Genomic DNA, 18,812 nt, shown 5'->3' with positions numbered 1-18,812 from the left:
AAGCGCATGATCTACAGCTGTGATGGTTTAGCATTTCTTTTGAAGCACATGGAACATATTCTGCTACTGGAGATAATGGGGAGCATGTTCTTCTAGTTTAAGTTAGAAACAAGGAACCAGCAAGTCTGGACTCATTCCAGGTACCACGAGGGGTTTTATGCCCTGAGCCCTGGGCATTATGTCAGACATGCAAGACCTGCCTCAACTTTTTTCCCAACACTCAGCTTTTTCCCAACAGTAGCCAAGTGAAAATAACAACTGATGGAAAAAAATGAAATTTAAGGAATTCTGGGGCAGGGACCTAGAAGTTGTAGCAGTAAGGGCCAAGACACTTGCAGAATTTCTAGCTTTATGACTCCTGGTCCTCTTTACCTTCTTTCTATCCCCACATGCTTGTGCGGATGAAAGGGTAATGACCTTTGATCATATTCCTTTTTATGGGCCCTTCCTACACATTCAGTAGCTTCTTTCTTTGTCATGAGAAAAAGATTTAATTAATGATCGTGATGATAAAATGAGTTGCACCGGCTGAGGCAATGTATGCCACATGTTGTAAGCAGTGGCAAATGTGGAGTAGTTGTAAATTTCTTCAAAAAAATTTCTCTAGTCCAAATCTGCACCAGCTCAGCATGCAGTGCTGCTCCCCTAGAACAGAGCAGGACAGGCCTGGTGGGCTCACCTCAAAGGAGGCAATGGAGTTTTGATTGGACCTCGCCACAGGTAACCAGTTTTTGCTTCAGAAGAAGTTATCAAAAAGCCAGAAAGCATCTCTCCTCTTCAAACTAGTTGCTGAATACATCACTTATTTAACACCCTCTCTTCTCCACCAAAGGCTGTGTGTGTGTGTGTGTGTGAGAGATCCAGATCTAGTCAAACATTTCAGAAGTAATGTTAAAATAAGAAATGAATTCTCCATATGAATGAATTTCAATACATTTTCGTGTATAGACTGGTCTAAGTCTCTTGGCTTTCTAAAATATTTACCTTGTTTTTATTTTAAGAGAAGACTTAGGCCTACCTCGGGGGAGGGAGCCACTCCTGGAAGACTCTTTAGCTTCACTTTTGAGGAAGGTTAAATATTCCTGTGGAATGAATTCCAGGATGTGAAGGAAGCCTCCAGTCACATTGATAAAAGATCTTCAGTTCTGTCAAGCACAGACTTAGGAAAGGTTTCCTTTTCTCCATATGTGTGCGTGTGTGTGTGTGTACGTGTGTATGTGCCCACACACCTATGCATGCACACCTATGTCTACATTTAGATTAACGCTGCATTGTGTTTCACAACCAAGGTGCAAGAAGGAAGACTAATCACGGCAGACACCCCCACTACCTCCCTGCCACCCTGCGTGGTTTGAAAGTAACAAAATTCCCTTAAAGGTAATGTGCTACTTATCTTCCTGTCAGTCATCCAGTACCATTTATAAATTCTAGAGGGTTAGTGTTAGTAAAACCCTCTTGCTTTCTATTCCTGAGCATGTTTCATCATTATACATTCTGATCTTGGAAATGTAATCTTTAACAAGGTACCAATGTCTGTGAAATGTCACTCCAACAAAGGATATCAGTATTCTCCATGGCTTTTGTTGTATTAGGATTTGACCTTCATTGCTAATTGTTGGTCTGTCTTCCTCACTTACAGCTTATTTGAATGTACATTTCTTCTATCTGTTACCACTTCAAAGCTTTTGTCTAGAAATTAGACTGGTAAAATAGCACAGAAGGGTTTTCCCCTATGATATCCTTTTCCTTTGATACAAGTAATTGAAAATTGGGTATGATAGCATAAGAGGACTTAAAGTTTGAAAGTTTTAAGAAAGATTTGGAAATCAGGAGTAAGAGAGAACAAATGCACGTGAGTATAAAATATTATTTTGCCCAAAATGCTACTTAAAATGGATTTGAATTTAGGTTTATTATAGAAGATGGTTACACATTAGGTCTTTGAGGTTCTAACATCCAGATGTTCTTTAAAAATCTATTTTAAAGTTCTAACTGGAGATTTAGAATAAAATTGCCAGAATGTGAAGAGGTAAAAGAAAAGTCAGATTGGAAGGATGCTACAAAAAATAAACTTCCCCATCAATGACTAGGCAGTGTGAATGGAAGTCAGATGGGAAAGGAAACAGATGTAGAGATGGTCTTGTAATTAATGGAGCTTGCAGCTCTTTAAAAATGTTAAACTTGGCTGGGTGTGGTGGCTCACGCCTGTAATCCCAACACTTTGGGAGGCTGACGTGGGCAGATCACTTGAGGTTGGGAGTTCAAGACCAGCCTGGCCAACATGGTGAAACCCCATCTCTACTAACAATACAATAAAAATCAGCTGGGCGCAGTGGCACAAGCCTGTTATCCCAGCTACTTGGGAGGCTGAGGCAGGAGAATCACTTGAACTCGGGAGGTGGAGGTTGTAGTGAGCTGAGATCACACCAGTGCACTCCAGCCTGGGTGACAGAGTGAGACTCTATCTCAAAAAAAAAAAAAAAAAAAAAAAAAAAAAAAAAAAAAAAGAAGAAGAAGAAAAAGAAACAGAGAAAGAAAAGTGCTAACTTGAAAGAGGCAGGTACAGAGCATGAAATGAGAGCTTCTCATAAAAGGTTTTATGAGAAATTTGGCCCATTTGGCAGGGCCACCAGGTGGGAAATTTCTTCATTTTTGGTACACAGGCTGTCGTTTCAAAGATATGAAGACACAGGTCTTTCTCTGAAGGTTGTGGATGGTCATATTCTTTAGATACAATTTCTAGAGCTTAGTGTATACTCATTCTAAGGAAAAGATTTCTCTCAATCTAAGGACCTAAGAAAGCAATGGGAGGCAGAAAGAGAACTTACTCTGGTTTGTTACTTCAGGAAATTTCTTAATCCCTCTAACCCTAACTTCCCCATCTGTAAATTGGTGATGATCATAATAGGGTTGCTGTGAACTTTAAATGAGATCATGGATATTGGTTGCTCAAAGAAATACCTGGCACATAGGAGCTGCGTAATAAATGGTAACCAGCAATTATTATTAAAATCATAGAGAGTAATTCATCTTAGGCTTTTGTCAAAAGAGACTTACTATCTTTGCTCAATTGCTTAGATGACTTGTGAACCCCTCTGAATTTGCACTTGGCATTTGTCTTCTATTGGCAACTCTTTCAGTGCCCCTCCAGTATCTCTTAGATCTTACCTCTTTGGTGCACTCTGGCAGACTTCCACCTGGCACATGGTATCTGCCATCTTCCGGCCCAAGAGCTTCCATAAGCTATTGATGCCTGCTCTGTCTGTGTAGACAGCAGGGAGGGAGGGATGGGAGCTAAGAACTCTCCAGGAACAGCTCTTAACCAGGGACTGATGGGAGGGGTACACAAATGCCCTAGCTCCCTTCTCCTTCAAGTGGAATTTTCTGATTCCCAGAGTTTCTCTGTGGATTAACTCCAGTTGCCTATAATATTACCCAGTTAATAACAGACCCTTTAATGCTTTTTTTTCTCTTCTCTTTCTCACCATCTTACTCCCCTGTTGGATGTCCCCTACCCCATTTCTCACATTTAACTACTTGAACTAAGATGTTTATTACTGAGTTTGAGTCTGGGAGAAACCATATGAAGACATTTTCTTGAGGAAACAAAGTTGTCAAGTTGCTTTCTATTCATCTATTAATATCTATTAAATAATCTTTTAATAGATTGTTTTTTGTTTTTCTGTTTCTTATATGAGGCTAGACCATGCATTGATTTCACTAAGAGTAACATGCTTAGTGAGGTTTTTTTTTGACAGTTAAAATGGAATTATTACTTTTATTGATAATTTAGGGGCATAATGGACATTTTCACAGAACAAAAATGAGACAGTCCCAAGACAATGGAGTATAAAAGTAGAGCATACAGGTTAATACTCTTCACCCTCATCCTCTCCCTCAGCACTATCTGTTCCAACCTTCTCATAATCCTTTTCAAGGGCAGCCATGTCCTCACGGGCTTCAGAAAACTCTTCTTCCTCCATCCCCTCACCCACGTACCAGTGAACAAAGGCATGCTTTGCATACATCAGGTCAAACTTGTGGTCCAGGTGAGCCTAGGCCTCAGCGACAACTGTGGTGTTGTTCAAAATGCACACAACTTTCTGTACTTTGGCTAGGTCCCCACTAGGCACCACAGTGGGAGGCTGGTAGTTAATACCAACCCTGAAGCCAGTGGGGCAAAATTCCACAAACTGGATAGTACACTTGGTCTTGATGGTGGCAATGGCAGCAATGACGTCTTTGGGAACCATGTCACCATAGTACAACAGACAGCAAGCCATGTATTTACCATGGCAAAGGTCACATTTCATCAGCTGAATGGTTGGCTCAAAGCAAGCACTGGTGATCTTGCTAAAGTTATCTTTATGGTTAACTTACATTTCCCTATACACATTACTTACTTACAGTATTTTAAAAATAATTATACAGTGTAAAAGTGGTATAAAAAGCATAATGACTCTATTAATTTTATAATTAAATGCGTTCACTTTAAGCATGTAAGAGTAGGGATATGGTTTGGCTCTGTGTCCCCACCCAGATCTCATCTCAAAATTATAATCCTCACATGTCAAGGGAGAGATCTGGTGGGAAGTGATGGGATCCTAGGGATAGTTTCCCCCATGCTGTCCTATGATAGTGAGTTCTCATGAGATCTGATGGTTTTAAAAGTGGCCATTTCCCCTGCTCCTTCTGTGTCCTGCCACCGTGAGAAGATGTGCCTTGCTTCCCCTTTCCCCCACCAAGATGGTGTAAGTTTCCTGAGGCCTCCCCAGCCACATGGAACTGTGAGTCAATTAAACCTCCTTCCTTTATAAATTACCAGTCTTGGGCAGTTCTTTACAGCAGTGTGAAAACGGACTAACACAGTAGGTATCACTTATGTGAAATGGTAAGGGGTAAATAATCTAAGATAAACAGTTCCAATGTCATTTAATTCCAATGTCATGTACAGTCATGGAATCTTGCTGAATTCAATTGTCTGCAAACAGTAGTGATTGGTGACATATGAATACTAGATTAAATTGATAGCTATTAACCAAGTTGAGAAGAATGGATATGAGAGGGCAATTGGCTGTCAGTTCATATTCTTTTACTACTTTATTATTTAAAAGGCAAAGTAAAAAGTGCAACTCTCTACCTTTCTCACTTTGTTCTCTTATTTGAGGAATAAAAGGAGTGAAAATGGAAGCAACGTATAAGTTCTTTCTTAGTAAAAAGCAGATTATCTTCTCAATACAACTTTAATTAGAAGGCTATACCTGCATAACTTAATAGGAGTAGCTTGATTTTGAATTTGGAGCCCATCTCTAGAAAGCAAATGAATAGAGACCAATAGGAAGGGACTGAAGGGGACAGGAAGGTTAAGGGCTCACCTGGAAACCATATATAATCACAGCTTAATATCTTACAACTGCTTCTTTATCATAAATATAAAAGCAAGGTCAGAAGCACCCCACATTTATAGTAAATGTTGATAACATTTTATCATCATGACACCTATTTTTCATTCTTTCTGAGGTAGGCAAAGTCCAAATTTCATGTCTTCCCAGGTTTACTTTTCTAGTTTCATGCATTGACTGCACATTTGATTTTGGGGAACTGTTCCCTCTGTGTGTCAGGTTGGCAAGAGGTAAGAAGTCTCTCACTAGTGATGCCCACTCATAGGATGGTTCTGCCTTCCAAATACACCTGGGACCATACATTCAGTGTTTTGTGTTTGCCTATCAGGATGGTTTGCAAATGATATCAGTGGTTGTATCTTCAAAATAGCAGTTGTCAAACTCTTATTTTCCCAGCAATTGAATAATTTTTTCAGATATAATATTCTGTAGAATTCCAAAACATAATTATATATGAAAACACTGATTCAACAGACAGGTAGCTGAAAATGGTAACAGCCTGCGGTATACTCTCACTGCACTCATTATTTATCCAGAAACATGAAAGAGACGGTAAGAAATTTTCATTTCAAAATTTAATCACCAACAATATCTAACTGCTGCGTGTATTTCTCATAAACATCAAAGTCAGACAGGTAAGTACTAAAATTTATAATTCAACAAAATGAAGACATGACCTGCTAGAAATTAAATTCTTATTGGAAAATCGACTATTACATGATAAGACTATGTTCCAAGCAGATTAGTCTGAATCTTACCTGGCGTAAATGTGGGAGGGTCATGTTATTGCATGACTGGGTTACTGATATGGGAAAAATGAGTTATATAAATCTTATAGAAGATACAGTTTACTGTGATAAGCTCAAAGGATGTGCACTTAGCAAATTATACCAAGAGATATCAGGCTGAGGGATATTCAAGGATCATGGATTCTCTATTCTCCTTGGTTCTCCCTATACAAAATTCTATCTGGTTGCAAGAAACCCAGATTAAGTCCTCTTCTAACCCTTTATAATTCAAATTTGTCACCCTGAAACTCCAGGATGATTTCATAACATGATTGCAAAATCCCATTAACCAACCCTGTAGTAACTTAGTCGCAGTGTTTTTTTTTTCACTTCACCACTAGCATCCTCTTGCTACACTGCCACAGATTATGTAATAATGACCAGGTGTTGTGCATGCTCACTATGGGCTGGCTTAGCAGATAGGCCTCAATAAAGCCATCCACATATGGGGGGACTTGCTTATACATCTGAAGAATGAGAGTAAATCAGGCACTGACTTTAAAAAAGAAAAAGACCAGGGCTAATATATATTTTCACTAAGAAATACTTAACAGATGGTCATTTATACACACAGATTTTTATAGAAGCTTTTTTTTTTTTTTTTTTGAGATGGATTTTCTTCCTGTCATCCAGGCTAGAGTACAGTGGCATGATCTAGGCTCACTACTACCTCTGCCTCTTGGGTTCAAGCGATTCTTGTGTACCAGCCTCCTGAGTAGCTGGGACTACAGGCGCCCGCTACCATGCCTGGCTAATTTTTGTATTTTTAGTAGAGACGGGGTTTCACCATGTTGGTCAGGCAGGTCTTGAACTCCTGAGCTCAAGCAATCTGCCCTCTTCAGCCTCCCAAAGTGTTGGAATTACAGGCGTGAGCCACCATGCCTGGCCTATAGAAGCTTTATACTGAGATTTGCACACAAGAATGGTTTAATAAGGCAATACCTTGAAAGGATGTTCACCAAAATGTGTTAAAATCATGTCTATAATACATGTGAGTTAGTAATTTCTAGTATACTCCCAAAGTGTTAAAATATATTATTTTTTTTTTTATTTTATTTATTTTTTTTTTGAGACGGAGTCTCGCTCTGTCGCCCAGGCTGGAGTGCAGTGGCCGGATCTCAGCTCACTGCAAGCTCCGCCTCCCGGGTTTACGCCATTCTCCTGCCTCAGCCTCCTGAGTAGCTGGGACCACAGGCGCCCGCCACCTCGCCCGGCTAGTTTTTTTTTTTTGTATTTTTTAGTAGAGACGGGGTTTCACCGTGTTTGCCAGGATGGTCTCGATCTCCTGACCTCGTGATCCGCCCGTCTCGGCCTCCCAAAGTGCTGGGATTACAGGCTTGAGCCACCGCGCCCGGCCTAAAATATATTAAAATAAAAAATTTGGGTGAAATTATTTGTATGCAACATACTCAACTATGCAGAATTTTAGAGCTTCTAGAAACAGCTTGAAAATAAATCCTAAACTGAGGTCTCTGACTTTGGGGGGCTGTTTGCAAATTAAATTTGGATTATTGCCATTTTACAAATGAAGAAAGAAAAAACAAACCTCTCCCTCTAAAAAAAAAAAAAAAAAAAAAGGTCAAAGGAATTTCATTTGACCCAGTCATGATTACTCAGGAACTCAGTGGCAGAAATGAGAAGTGGAGCTGAGGTCTTCTGTGCTGAAGTCTAGGAATCGAATGAACTAAACTTCCAGTAAGTAGAGCCTAGCACTGAAGTTACAGATTAGAGCTGAATTATTGTAATTTGGTGTAAAACAAAATTCATTTCACTGAATTGGGAACAATTAATTGTTTAAAAATAATACTAAGATATAATTTCCTGTTACTTTGACTTTGTTCCTAATCCATGTCTGATGGCTTGGGAATGATAAATAATTGAAATGTAAAGCTATGTGTAGAAATAATCATTAGGCTTTGAAGACAGAACCAGTATTGGTAGAAATTGTAAGCCACTGTATTTGGCTATAAAATCATCCATAATAATCTTCTTAATAGATTTTGAGCCATCAGATAGATTATAAAGGGTTTGTAAAAAACCAAGTGTCATTTGCTTTTCCTGAAGAAATGCTAAATGCTAAAGCACATTCCCAGTAGATGATCATTTTACATGACCATCATTTAAAGAAATCCTTTTCCTCAAAGTAAAATTTAGAACAATCTAGTCTAGACTGAAGGTTTGGGTGGTTATTTGCCTCTAATCTCATTCTCATGGAAAATTCTGAGCCACCCCCTCTCCCTATCATGGGGATTTAAGGGGTGGCTCAGGCAAGGTGCTCACGTTGGAAATGCATGACAAGGTTTCAGTAGTGGAGGAAGGCATGGGGTGAGTATTCATTAAAGCCATTTAGTTTGCTCACTCAAAAGATAAGTTGAAAGGATGGAAAAGGATCTAGAAATGGAAGACAAAGTCAATAGTAGAATTGAGACAATGTGAAAACAGGTGGACATGGAGCATAAAAGGGTCTCTTACCTTTATTGATTTTCCAGCATGTGATTTTATTAGTTTTGGAAGGTACGTATAAACATATGTTTATATATATGCAATCATTCTTTTCCTTTTACTGAAGATCCTTGATATCACTGATTAGGATCAGTGATAGTGGATATAAATCAACAAAGGAACAGATCTCATAAACCAGTTCAATTAAAGAACATAAGTAACTAATAATCACATGAGAAGATAGGGCAGGTTTAGGCCATTGCATACAAACAGAGGTTACATTTTTAAAAATGTTAAGTTCCAGAATACATGTGCAGGATATGCAGGCTTGTTACATAAGTAAATGTGTGCCATGGTGGTTTGCTGCACCTGTTAACCCATCACCTAGGTATTAAGCCCTGCATGCATTAGCTATTTATCCTGATGCTCTCCCTTCCCCCACCCTCCCAACAGGCCTCAGTGTGTGTTGTTCCCATCCCTGTGTCCATGTATTCTCGCTGTTCAGCTCCCACTTATAAGTGTGAACATGTGGTGTTTGGTTTTCTGTACCTGTGTTAGTTTGCTGAGGATAATGGCTTCCAGCTCCATCCATGCCCCTGCAAAGGACATGATCTTGTTCCTTTTTATGGCTGCATAGTATTCTATGGTATATATGTACCACATTTTCCTTATCCAGCCTATCATTGATGGGCATTTGGGCTGTTTCCATGTCTTTGCTATTGTGAATAGTGCTGCAGTGAACACAGGCATGCATGTATCTTTCTAATAGAACAATTTATTTTCCAAAGGAAACATTTTATATGAAAAATATACTATCCCTATAATATGTATTTGTACCCAGTGGGATAATTCTGGGAGTAAGACAGTGTAATGCAGTTTGTTGGGTTGTTGCAAGGCTTCTAATGTTCTGCTCCCAAACATGACTTTCTTTCTTCATTCTTTTTGACAGGAATACTTACAAACTTGGCAGAGTAGAAACAATGACAGAATATATATTCTTAGTAGATAAACAGGTTATTAAAGTGCCTTTTGATGGGACAGGGCCAAAAAGTATCATGAATAACCAAGTGTTCATTTTATTCCAAGGAGGGTGTTTGGTAAATGACTCTGATTTGGGGCCAGGAGTTAACAACCTGAGCTAGTGGCAAAGGAGACTTGCTGTGTCACTTTGGAAAGCATGTGTTGACGAACATTGTTGCTCTTTCTGATGGCAGTCTTTCTCATCATTTGCCACAGCTGAGAAGGCAGGCATCTCCCACAAAGTGGTTTAGATGACAGATGCTTCTTGCATGGACACTCTGAGTTAACTACTTTTCTAGAGATTCCTTTCCAGCTCAAGCTGGGATTACAGAAACCATTCAGCAAATGAACATTGACTGGACCAGCTGCTCCATATATAACATATTGAGGCTTGTTTGAAGCCTGGTACAATTTATCTGCACAGGTGCTGCAGGTGGAAAGCTATTAAATTTTCATTTATGTTGGCATTTCACAGGCATTCAAGCTTTCCAGAGCTGGAGCAGGCTGCCATCTTAAATGACTGGATTTATAGGAAGTTCAAATCTTGCGGAGAGAAAAGGGAACATGTAGGCATTGACCTTGTTGGCTCATAATGTCTCCTTGGTTTCTGAACTTATTCAGTGTTTTGTCCTCCCTTCCTCCCAGATGTTGTTGTGCCAGATTCATTAACTGACTAACCCTACTTTTCATTTTAATGACAAACATTTCTTTTTTTTTTTTTTTTTTTTTTTGAGACGGAGTCTCGCTCTGTAGCCCAGGCTGGAGTGCAGTGGCCGGATCTCAAGCTCACTGCAAGCTCCGCCTAATGACAAACATTTCTAATGTCCAAATAATAAACTCTGGTCTCAATAGTGACTGCTGACTTTAATCACTGGTTATCTGCTAGTCAGCTCTAGCTTAGTCTTAAAGACTTGCCTGAAGTTATCATTCTGTAATGCTATATGAAAAAAAACTGATTAAAAATGGTACAAAAGACTAGATTAACATATGAATGGATTATTATTTTCACCTAAACACAGATGAAAGAGACACAAATACGATAAATACATCCTATTCTGGAGCGGGGCATGTCTGCTATATGTATATATACACACACACACTATATATATTATATATAGTGTGTATATATACTGTGTGTATATATTATATATAGTGTATATATACACACTATACATATAGTGGCTCACGCCATTCTCCTGCCTCAGCCTCTCAGAGTAGCTGGGACTACAGGTGCCCACCACCACCCCCGGCTAATTTTTTGTGTTTTTAGTAGAGACAGGTTTCACCGTGTTAGCCAGGATGGTCTTGATCTCCGGACCTCGTGATCTGCCCGCCTCGGCCTCCCAAAGTGCTGGGATTACAATATAATATATATAGTGTGTATATATATTGTATTATATATATAGTATATTATATATATAGTGTGTATATATATTTTATTTTATTTTTGAGACAGGATCTTGCTCTGTTTTCCAAGCTTGGAGTCCAGTTGTGTAATCACAGCTCCCTGCAACCTTGAACTCCTGACCTCAAGTAATCTTCCGACCCTGGCCTCCCAAACTGCTGAGATTACAGGCATGACACACCATCCTAGCCTCAGATATATATTTTCTTCCTTTCCATGGGTTATCTTCTCACTCTACTGATAGTGTCCTTGGTATATAAAAGTTTTAGATTTTGACGTAATTCAATTTTTGTATTTCCCTTTGCTGCCTTTTCAGTCTTTATTATTTCTTTAATGTTGACTCTCTTCATAGTATTTTTATCACGATGGAAAAATTTTGGTTACTTTGCTGTTTTCTTAAGCTTTATGTTACAGACCTTTAATTAACCTCGCTAATTAACCTCGCTGCCTGAGATGCTTTTCATTCCTGTAGATTTTGACGTCCAGCCTGAATTGTAGCTCCTTATGGAGTGCCAGCAAGCAGGCAATAGGGCCAAGGGACCTTACACGCCAAGTTGACTTCTATTTATGTTCTCTTCAAAATTGGAGTTCTACTCTAAACAGTAACACTTTATTTGGTTGGCTTGGTAGCCTCAGAATTCCACCATCTTTTTAATCTATTTATTCAACATTCACTGGTGCTTATAATTTCAATTTGTGCAGTTTGTTTAATCCCTATTTGTGTCATCTGAAAAATTAATGAGTATATCTGATACCCTCATCTAGGTCAGGTTTGGTTTTTTTTTGAATATTTTATTATTTAAACTTTTTCCACATCTTTCTCCCCTACTTAATGATTTCTTACCACGTTGTTTCATAATAACATTTTCAAATCTGTAATTTGAACTAACTCTTAGATAACTTCTGAATTAGACAAAATTATTCTTTTTTTCTCACTTATAACCCTTTCTGGCACATTTTGTATACAGAATTATGTGTTAACTAAAATTATACCCTTAGTAACCTAAAACTTTAGTGGAACCCTAAAAAGCAAGAAATCCTGAATAATAGTGGGCATTTACCGGTAAGAACAATTCACAGTTTTAGAAACATATTTCCTCATATTACAACAATTCTTAATTGGAAATGACCCAGATATTAAATGAGCATTAAAAGTAACTTTAGGATTTTAATTTACACAAAAAGTTTACCTAAGACATTTATCCCATTCACTGTACTTATTACTTTTAACAAAGGAGACATGAGACATCAACTAACGTATGTAAAACAAGCATTGGTTTGGTCTGGAAAGGCGGGACCACCAAGGTGAGGAGTCTTGGGGGCTTTCAGATCACAGGTTGGAGACAAATTGTTGCATTCTTTTGAGTTTCCAATTAGCCTTTCCAAAGGAAGCAATCAGATATGAATTCATCTCAGTGAGACTGAATAGAATGGGAGGCAGACTTGCCCTAAGCAGCTCCTAGCTTGAATTAACACTGACATTTTAAAATATTTAGCAAAGACAAACATAAAATTCAGACAAAATGTATGCTGACAATTCTGAAGGCATTTCTATTTTTATTCCACCAATAATTTTAAGGAGAGCTTGTTTAGTAAAATTGTACTTTAAATCACATGAACTTGAAAATTGCTAACACTTATTTACTTAATTTATAAGCGGTCTTTTACTTACAAGCCAATTTGGTAGACACAACATATAACAATAAGTGTGCATACAAATAAACACATCTAGACATGTATACACACATAAACAAAGATCCCACAGCTTGAAACCTTAGCCATGAGATAGCAATACAAGCTTGCTGGTTTTACTTTGCCCCAATAGATAATCCAAGGAAGGCTGTGAACCAAAATTTTGGGTAAAGCAGTCTCCATGGCCGTTTGATTTTTTGTTTGTTTGTTTGTTTTTTGAGACGGAAGTCTCGCTTTGTTGCCCAGGCTGGAGTGCAGTGGCGTGATCTCGACTCACTACAAGTTCCGCCTCCCGGGTTCACGCCATTCTCCTGCCTCAGCCTCTCAGAGTAGCTGGGACTACAGGTGCCCGCCACCACCCCCGGCTAATTTTTTTGTATTTTTAGTAGAGACGGGGTTTCACCGTGTTAGCCAGGATGGTCTCGATCTCCTGACCTCGTGATCCGCCCGCCTCGGCCTCCCAAAGTGCTGGGATTACAAGCGTGAGCCACTCTGCCTGGCTGGCCATTTGATTTTTAAAGGCTAAACCTCCCCAGACTACAGGAGCACTGGGGTCAAACAGTACAAAAGGAGAGCATCACACATAAACCAGGCTCCCTACTTACAACAGGAACACAAAAGCCTGGATACATGCAATGCCATCCCACTTTCCCATTAGACAGTAAACTTCAGATTTTAAACAAATTTGGGACCAAGCAGCATTGCAACTGTGAGAGAAAATTCTAAGGAGGGTTTAATACTAGGCCTCAGAACCTCTGCCAAGAGCCTCTTCTTTTGAGTGTGAGGTCCACAGAACCCACGGAGCATCCTCCTGTGGGGTCCAGTCTTAGAGTTCCAGATGTCTCTGACCTTAGGTGGTCGCCACCTGCAGGTTTCCCCTCCAAAGCATACTATGAGGTTTATAAGAATAGGAAACAGCCGCTGTAAGACTCTCCAGGCTGGCTTGCCAAAATATGTTAAGGGTGTCCAGGTTCTTGGCATCTTGAACAAAGAATTGGACAAAATGCACAAATAAAACGCAAGGAAGGAATGAAGGGATTTATTGAAAATGAAAGTACACTTCACAGTGTGGGAGCAGGCCCGAGCATAGCGGCTCTAAGGGCAGGTTTTTTTTTTTTTTTTTAAATATATATTTTTTAAAGCAGCTAAACCCCTTTTTCAAACAGAAGCCTAAGCGAAAACTCAGTGCAGCTGATAAGAGCAGCAGCTGCTCTGTTTGGGGCAAGGGATAAAGAAGTTCAGGCTCCTGCTTTCCTTCCTCCAGTTCCTAAAGCTTTTCTTCTGAACTTGGATAGAGGCTTTACTCAGAAGAGAAAGACCTGCTAATCAGGTAGGAAATGGAACACAGTCATTCACTCCTTCTTCCCCAGCCTACTTACATCAAAGCAATTCTGCTTTCATATGTTAAACATATTTAGAAGTCCATGTAACATTCAACTTAAACAACAGGGTTCTCTGTGTGAAATAGCTGTTCAAAGACCTCCAATCTAGTTCACAGGGCAAAACCTCAACCCATATAGAGCTGAGGACTTGTAAACATGATACAGCTCTATGACACCCCAATGTGGATACTAACCCAGGTGAGTAGCTCACATAGGGAAGATTAAAACCCAGAGGGGGGTCACCTGGCAAAGAGACCAGTTACTGAGACACACAACTCTTAGTTTTGATTCTAGAAATTGTAAACTGGAAGGAACTCAGAGATCACCTAGCCCAGCAACTGCAAATGATGTGTTGGTGTGTATAACATTTTAAAAATCCGTCACTAGCAATTAAAAAAATAAGAAATGAGACATAGGGCTTTTTGGAACTTACAAACAGGGTTGGTCCAGTGAGAGGGGGCTGGACAGAACTGCCACAGCTTGCAGAAAGCATGCAGGTTATATAGCATTTTCACTTATCACCCTTCCCTCAACTACCTCCACCTGACAATCTTCATTTAATCCAAACAAAGGGCCTTGATCACCTGTACAGCCTGTGTTTCATGGGATGGGCAAGGGCCTCAGATGTTTCTTACAGATAAGGAATTAATCTCCAGGTTGGTCATGCTCAAAAGTCTGAATTCACAGTGCCCATGTATACATCTGTCATATGTGGGCATTCTCAGGGTATGCTTAAGTTATCACTGTCAGGTTCATCTATCATCTGCCATAAACTTTGTGCTTAACATAATACCCTTGAGATTCATCCATGTTGTAGCGTGTGATCAGATTTCTGTCTTTTTAAAAATGATGTAATATTTGCAATATAAACATCATAAAAGTATATAGTCACTAGCCTATCCAAGGTCAATGCTAAAGAAAAAATCTTAAAAGCAGCTAGAGAAAAAAGTCAGATCATGTACAATGGGAAGCCCATCAGGCCAACAGCAGATTTCTCAGCAGAAATATTACAAGCCAGGGGAGATTAGAGGCCTACTTTCAACATTATTAAAGAAAAGAAGTTTCAAGCAATAATTTTATGTCTTGCCAAACTAAGCTTCATCAGTGAAGGAGAAATAAAATCTTTTCCAGGCAAGCAAATGTTAAGGGAATTTGTTACCACTGCACCAGCATTATGAGAGATCTTTAAGGGAGTTCCAAACATGGAATCAAAAGTATAATACCTGCTACCACAAAGTTGCACTTAAGTAAATAGCCCATAGATCCTATAAATCAACCACCTAACAACTTTGCAATAGGATCAAACCTTAATATCAACATAAACCTTGAATGTAAATGGTCTAAATGTTCTACTTAAAAGGCTCAAAGTGACAATTTGGATTAAAAACCAGGACCCATCTGTCTGCTGTCTTTAAAAGACCTATCTCACTGACAACATTCATAGACTCAAAGTAAAGTTGGAGAAAGATCTATCGCTGAAACCAAAAACAAAAAAAAGAGATGAGATTGCTATTCTTGTATCAGATAGAACATACTTTAACAACAGTAAAAAAGACAAAGAAGGAGATTACATAATGATGCAGGGTTCAATTCAACAAGAAGACAACTATCTTACATATATACACAACCAACATTGGAGCACCCAGATTAATAAAACAAGTACTTCTAGATCTACAAAAGACTTACACTGCCACTCAATAGGAGACTTCAACACCTCACTGACAGTATTGAACAGAAAACTAGCAAGTAAATTCTAGACTTAAATTTGACATTTGACCAATTGGACCTAAAAGATCTAATAGAATATTCTGCTCATCAACCACAGAGTATACATTCTTTTTATCTGTATGTGGTACATATTCCAAGATTAGAACACTTTTTTTGCTGGCCAAAAGCAAGTCTCAATAAATTAAAAAAAAAAAAAAAGGAAAAGAAATCATTCCAACCATACTCTCCAATCACAATGGAATAAAAATAGAAATAAATACCAAGAAGATCCCTCAAAACCACACTATTGCATGGAAATTAAACAACTTGCTCCTGAGTTAATTTTGGGTAAGCAATGAAATTAAGGCAGAAATTTAAAAAATTCTTTGAAATAAATGAAAATAAAGACCCAACATACCAAAATCTCTGGGATGCTGTGAAGGAAGTGTTAAAAGTTTACTGCACCAAATGCTTAACTCAAAAACTTACAAAGATCTCAAATTAAGAATCTAACATCACACCTAATAGAAATAGAAAAAAGGACAAACCACCAAGCTAGCAGAAGAAAAACAACTAAAATCAGAGAACTGAATGAAATTGAGACCCAAAAATCTACACACAGAATCAATAAACCAAAAGTTGGTTTTTGAGAGGATAAACAAGGTTGATAGACTGCTAGCTATGTTAACAAAGAAAAAAAGAGAGAAGATCCAAATAGGCATAATCAGAAATGTCAAAGGTAGTATTACAACTGATCCCACAGAAATAGAAAATTCCTAGAAACATACAACTTCCTAAGACTAAACCAGGAAGAAACAAGAATCCTGAACATGTCAATAATGAGTAATGAAATTAAATCAGTAATAAAAATTATACCAACCAAATAAAGCCCTGGACAAGATGGATTCACAGCCCAATTCTACCAAACATACAAAGAGGAGATGATATGAATCCTACTTACTATTCCCAAAAATCAAGGAAGAAGGACTCCTCCCTAACTCATTCTATAAACCAGTATCATTCTGATATCAAAATCTGGCAAACACACAACAAAAAAAGAAAATTTCAAGCCAACATTCCTGATGAACGTATGATATGGTTTAGATCTGTGTCCCCACCAAATCTCATGTTGAATTATAGGCTCCACTATTGGAAGTGGGGTCTGGTGGGAGGTGGTTGGATCATGGGGGTGGATTTCACAGAATAGTTTAGCACCATCCCCTTGATGCTGTTCTCATGATACTGAGTTCTCATGAGATCTGGTTCTATAAAACTATGCAGCAACTCCCTCCTCACTCTCTCTTCCTTCTGCTCCAGCCATGTGAAATGTGAAATGTCTGCTCCATTCTCCCTTCCACCATGATAGTAAGTTTCCTGAGGCCTCCCTAGAAGGCAAGCAAACGCCAGCATCATGCTTCCTGTACAGGCTGCATAATTGGGAGCCAATTAAACCTATTTTCTTTATAAATTACCCAATCTCAGGAAGCAATGTGAACACAGACTAATACAGAAAAATTTTATAGGAATTTTTATAGCAACCTGAGGTCAGACTAATACAGAAAATTGGTACTCAGAAGTGGGGCATTGCTGTAGATATACCTGAAAATGTGAAAGTGACTTTGGAACTGGGTAACGGGCAGAGGTTGGAAGAATTTGGGGACTCAGAAGAAGATAGATGAGGGAAAGTTTGAAACTTTCTAGGGACTAGCTGAATGTTCATAACCAAAATGCTGATAATCAAATGTACGATGAAGTCCAGGCTGATGAAGTCTCAGATGGAAATGAGGAACTTGTTGGGAACTAGAATAAGATTACTTTTGTTATGCTTAGCAAAAACTTGGCTGCATTTTGCCTCTGTCCTAGGGATCTGTGGAACTTTGAACTTGATAGTGATGATTTAGGTTATCTGGTGGAAGGAATTTCTAAGCAACAAAGCATTCCAGAAATAGCCTGGCTGCTTCCAAAAGCCTGTTCTTATATGTGTTAGCAAATAAATGACCTGAAGTTGGAACTGATACTTAAAAGGGACACAGAATGTAAAAGTGTAAAAAATTTGCAGCCTGGCCCTGTGGTAGAAAAACCCATTTTCATGGGAGGCATTCAAGCAAAAATTTGCATGAGTAAAAAGGAGTCAAGTAGTTAAGACAATGGGGGAAAGGCCTCAAAGGCATTTCAGATAATATATAAAGAACTTAAGCAATTGAGCAAGCAAAAAACCAAATAACCCCATTAAAAAAATGGAAAAAAGACATGAATGGACACTTCTCAAAAGAAGATGTACATGTGGCCAACAAACATGTAAAATGCTCAACATCACTAATCATCAGAGAAATGTACATCAAAGCCACAATGAGATACCATCTCACACCAGTCAGTATGGCTATTATTAAAAAGTCATAAAATAACAGATGCTGGTGAGGTTGTGGAGAAAAGGAATGCTTATATACTGTTGGTGGGAAGGTAAATTAGTTCAACCACTGTGGAAAGCAGTTTGGAGATTTTTCAAAGCACTTAAAACAGAACAACCATTGAACACAGAAATCCCATTACTGGGTATATACCAAAGGAATATAAATTATTCTACCAAAAAGACACATGCACTTGTATGTTCCTGAAGCACAATTTGTAGTAGCAAAGACAAAAAATTAGCCCAGATGTGCATCAGTGGTGGACTGGATAAAGAAAAATTGGCACAAATACACCATTGAACACTACGAAGCCACTAAAAAGAATGAAATCATGTCTTTGCATCAATATGGATGCAGCTGGAGGCCATTATCCTAAGTGAATTAACTCAGGAACAGAAAACCAAATACTACATTTGGTTTTCTCACTTATAAGTGGAGCAAAACATTGGGTACTCATGGACATAAAGATGGCCACAATAGACACTGGGAACTATTAGAGGAGAGAGGGGGAAAGAGTCAAAAAACAATTTTGTACTATGCTCACTACCTGAGTGATGGAATTATTC

The 18,812-nt window shown here is 38.6% G+C and overlaps 2 protein-coding genes across 2 annotated transcripts in view; one reads left to right on the top strand and one right to left on the bottom strand.

The window, feature by feature from the left end:
• The window catches only part of LOC105500034 (large ribosomal subunit protein uL10m-like), a 44,417-nt gene that overhangs the window by 13,237 nt on the left and 12,368 nt on the right, over positions 1-18,812 (top strand). The gene's annotated exons all lie outside the window — the stretch shown is intronic.
• Positions 3,870-14,624, bottom strand: LOC105463196 (tubulin alpha chain-like). The gene is given in 3 exon segments (XM_071097912.1): positions 3,870-4,363; positions 13,550-13,730; positions 14,565-14,624. Coding segments are annotated over 3 exon segments (735 nt in total).

The sequence above is a fragment of the Macaca nemestrina genome, chromosome 6, assembly GCF_043159975.1.
Source record: "Macaca nemestrina isolate mMacNem1 chromosome 6, mMacNem.hap1, whole genome shotgun sequence".
Taxonomy (NCBI): domain Eukaryota; kingdom Metazoa; phylum Chordata; class Mammalia; order Primates; family Cercopithecidae; genus Macaca; species Macaca nemestrina.
This window is presented reverse-complemented; position numbering and strand designations above follow the sequence as displayed.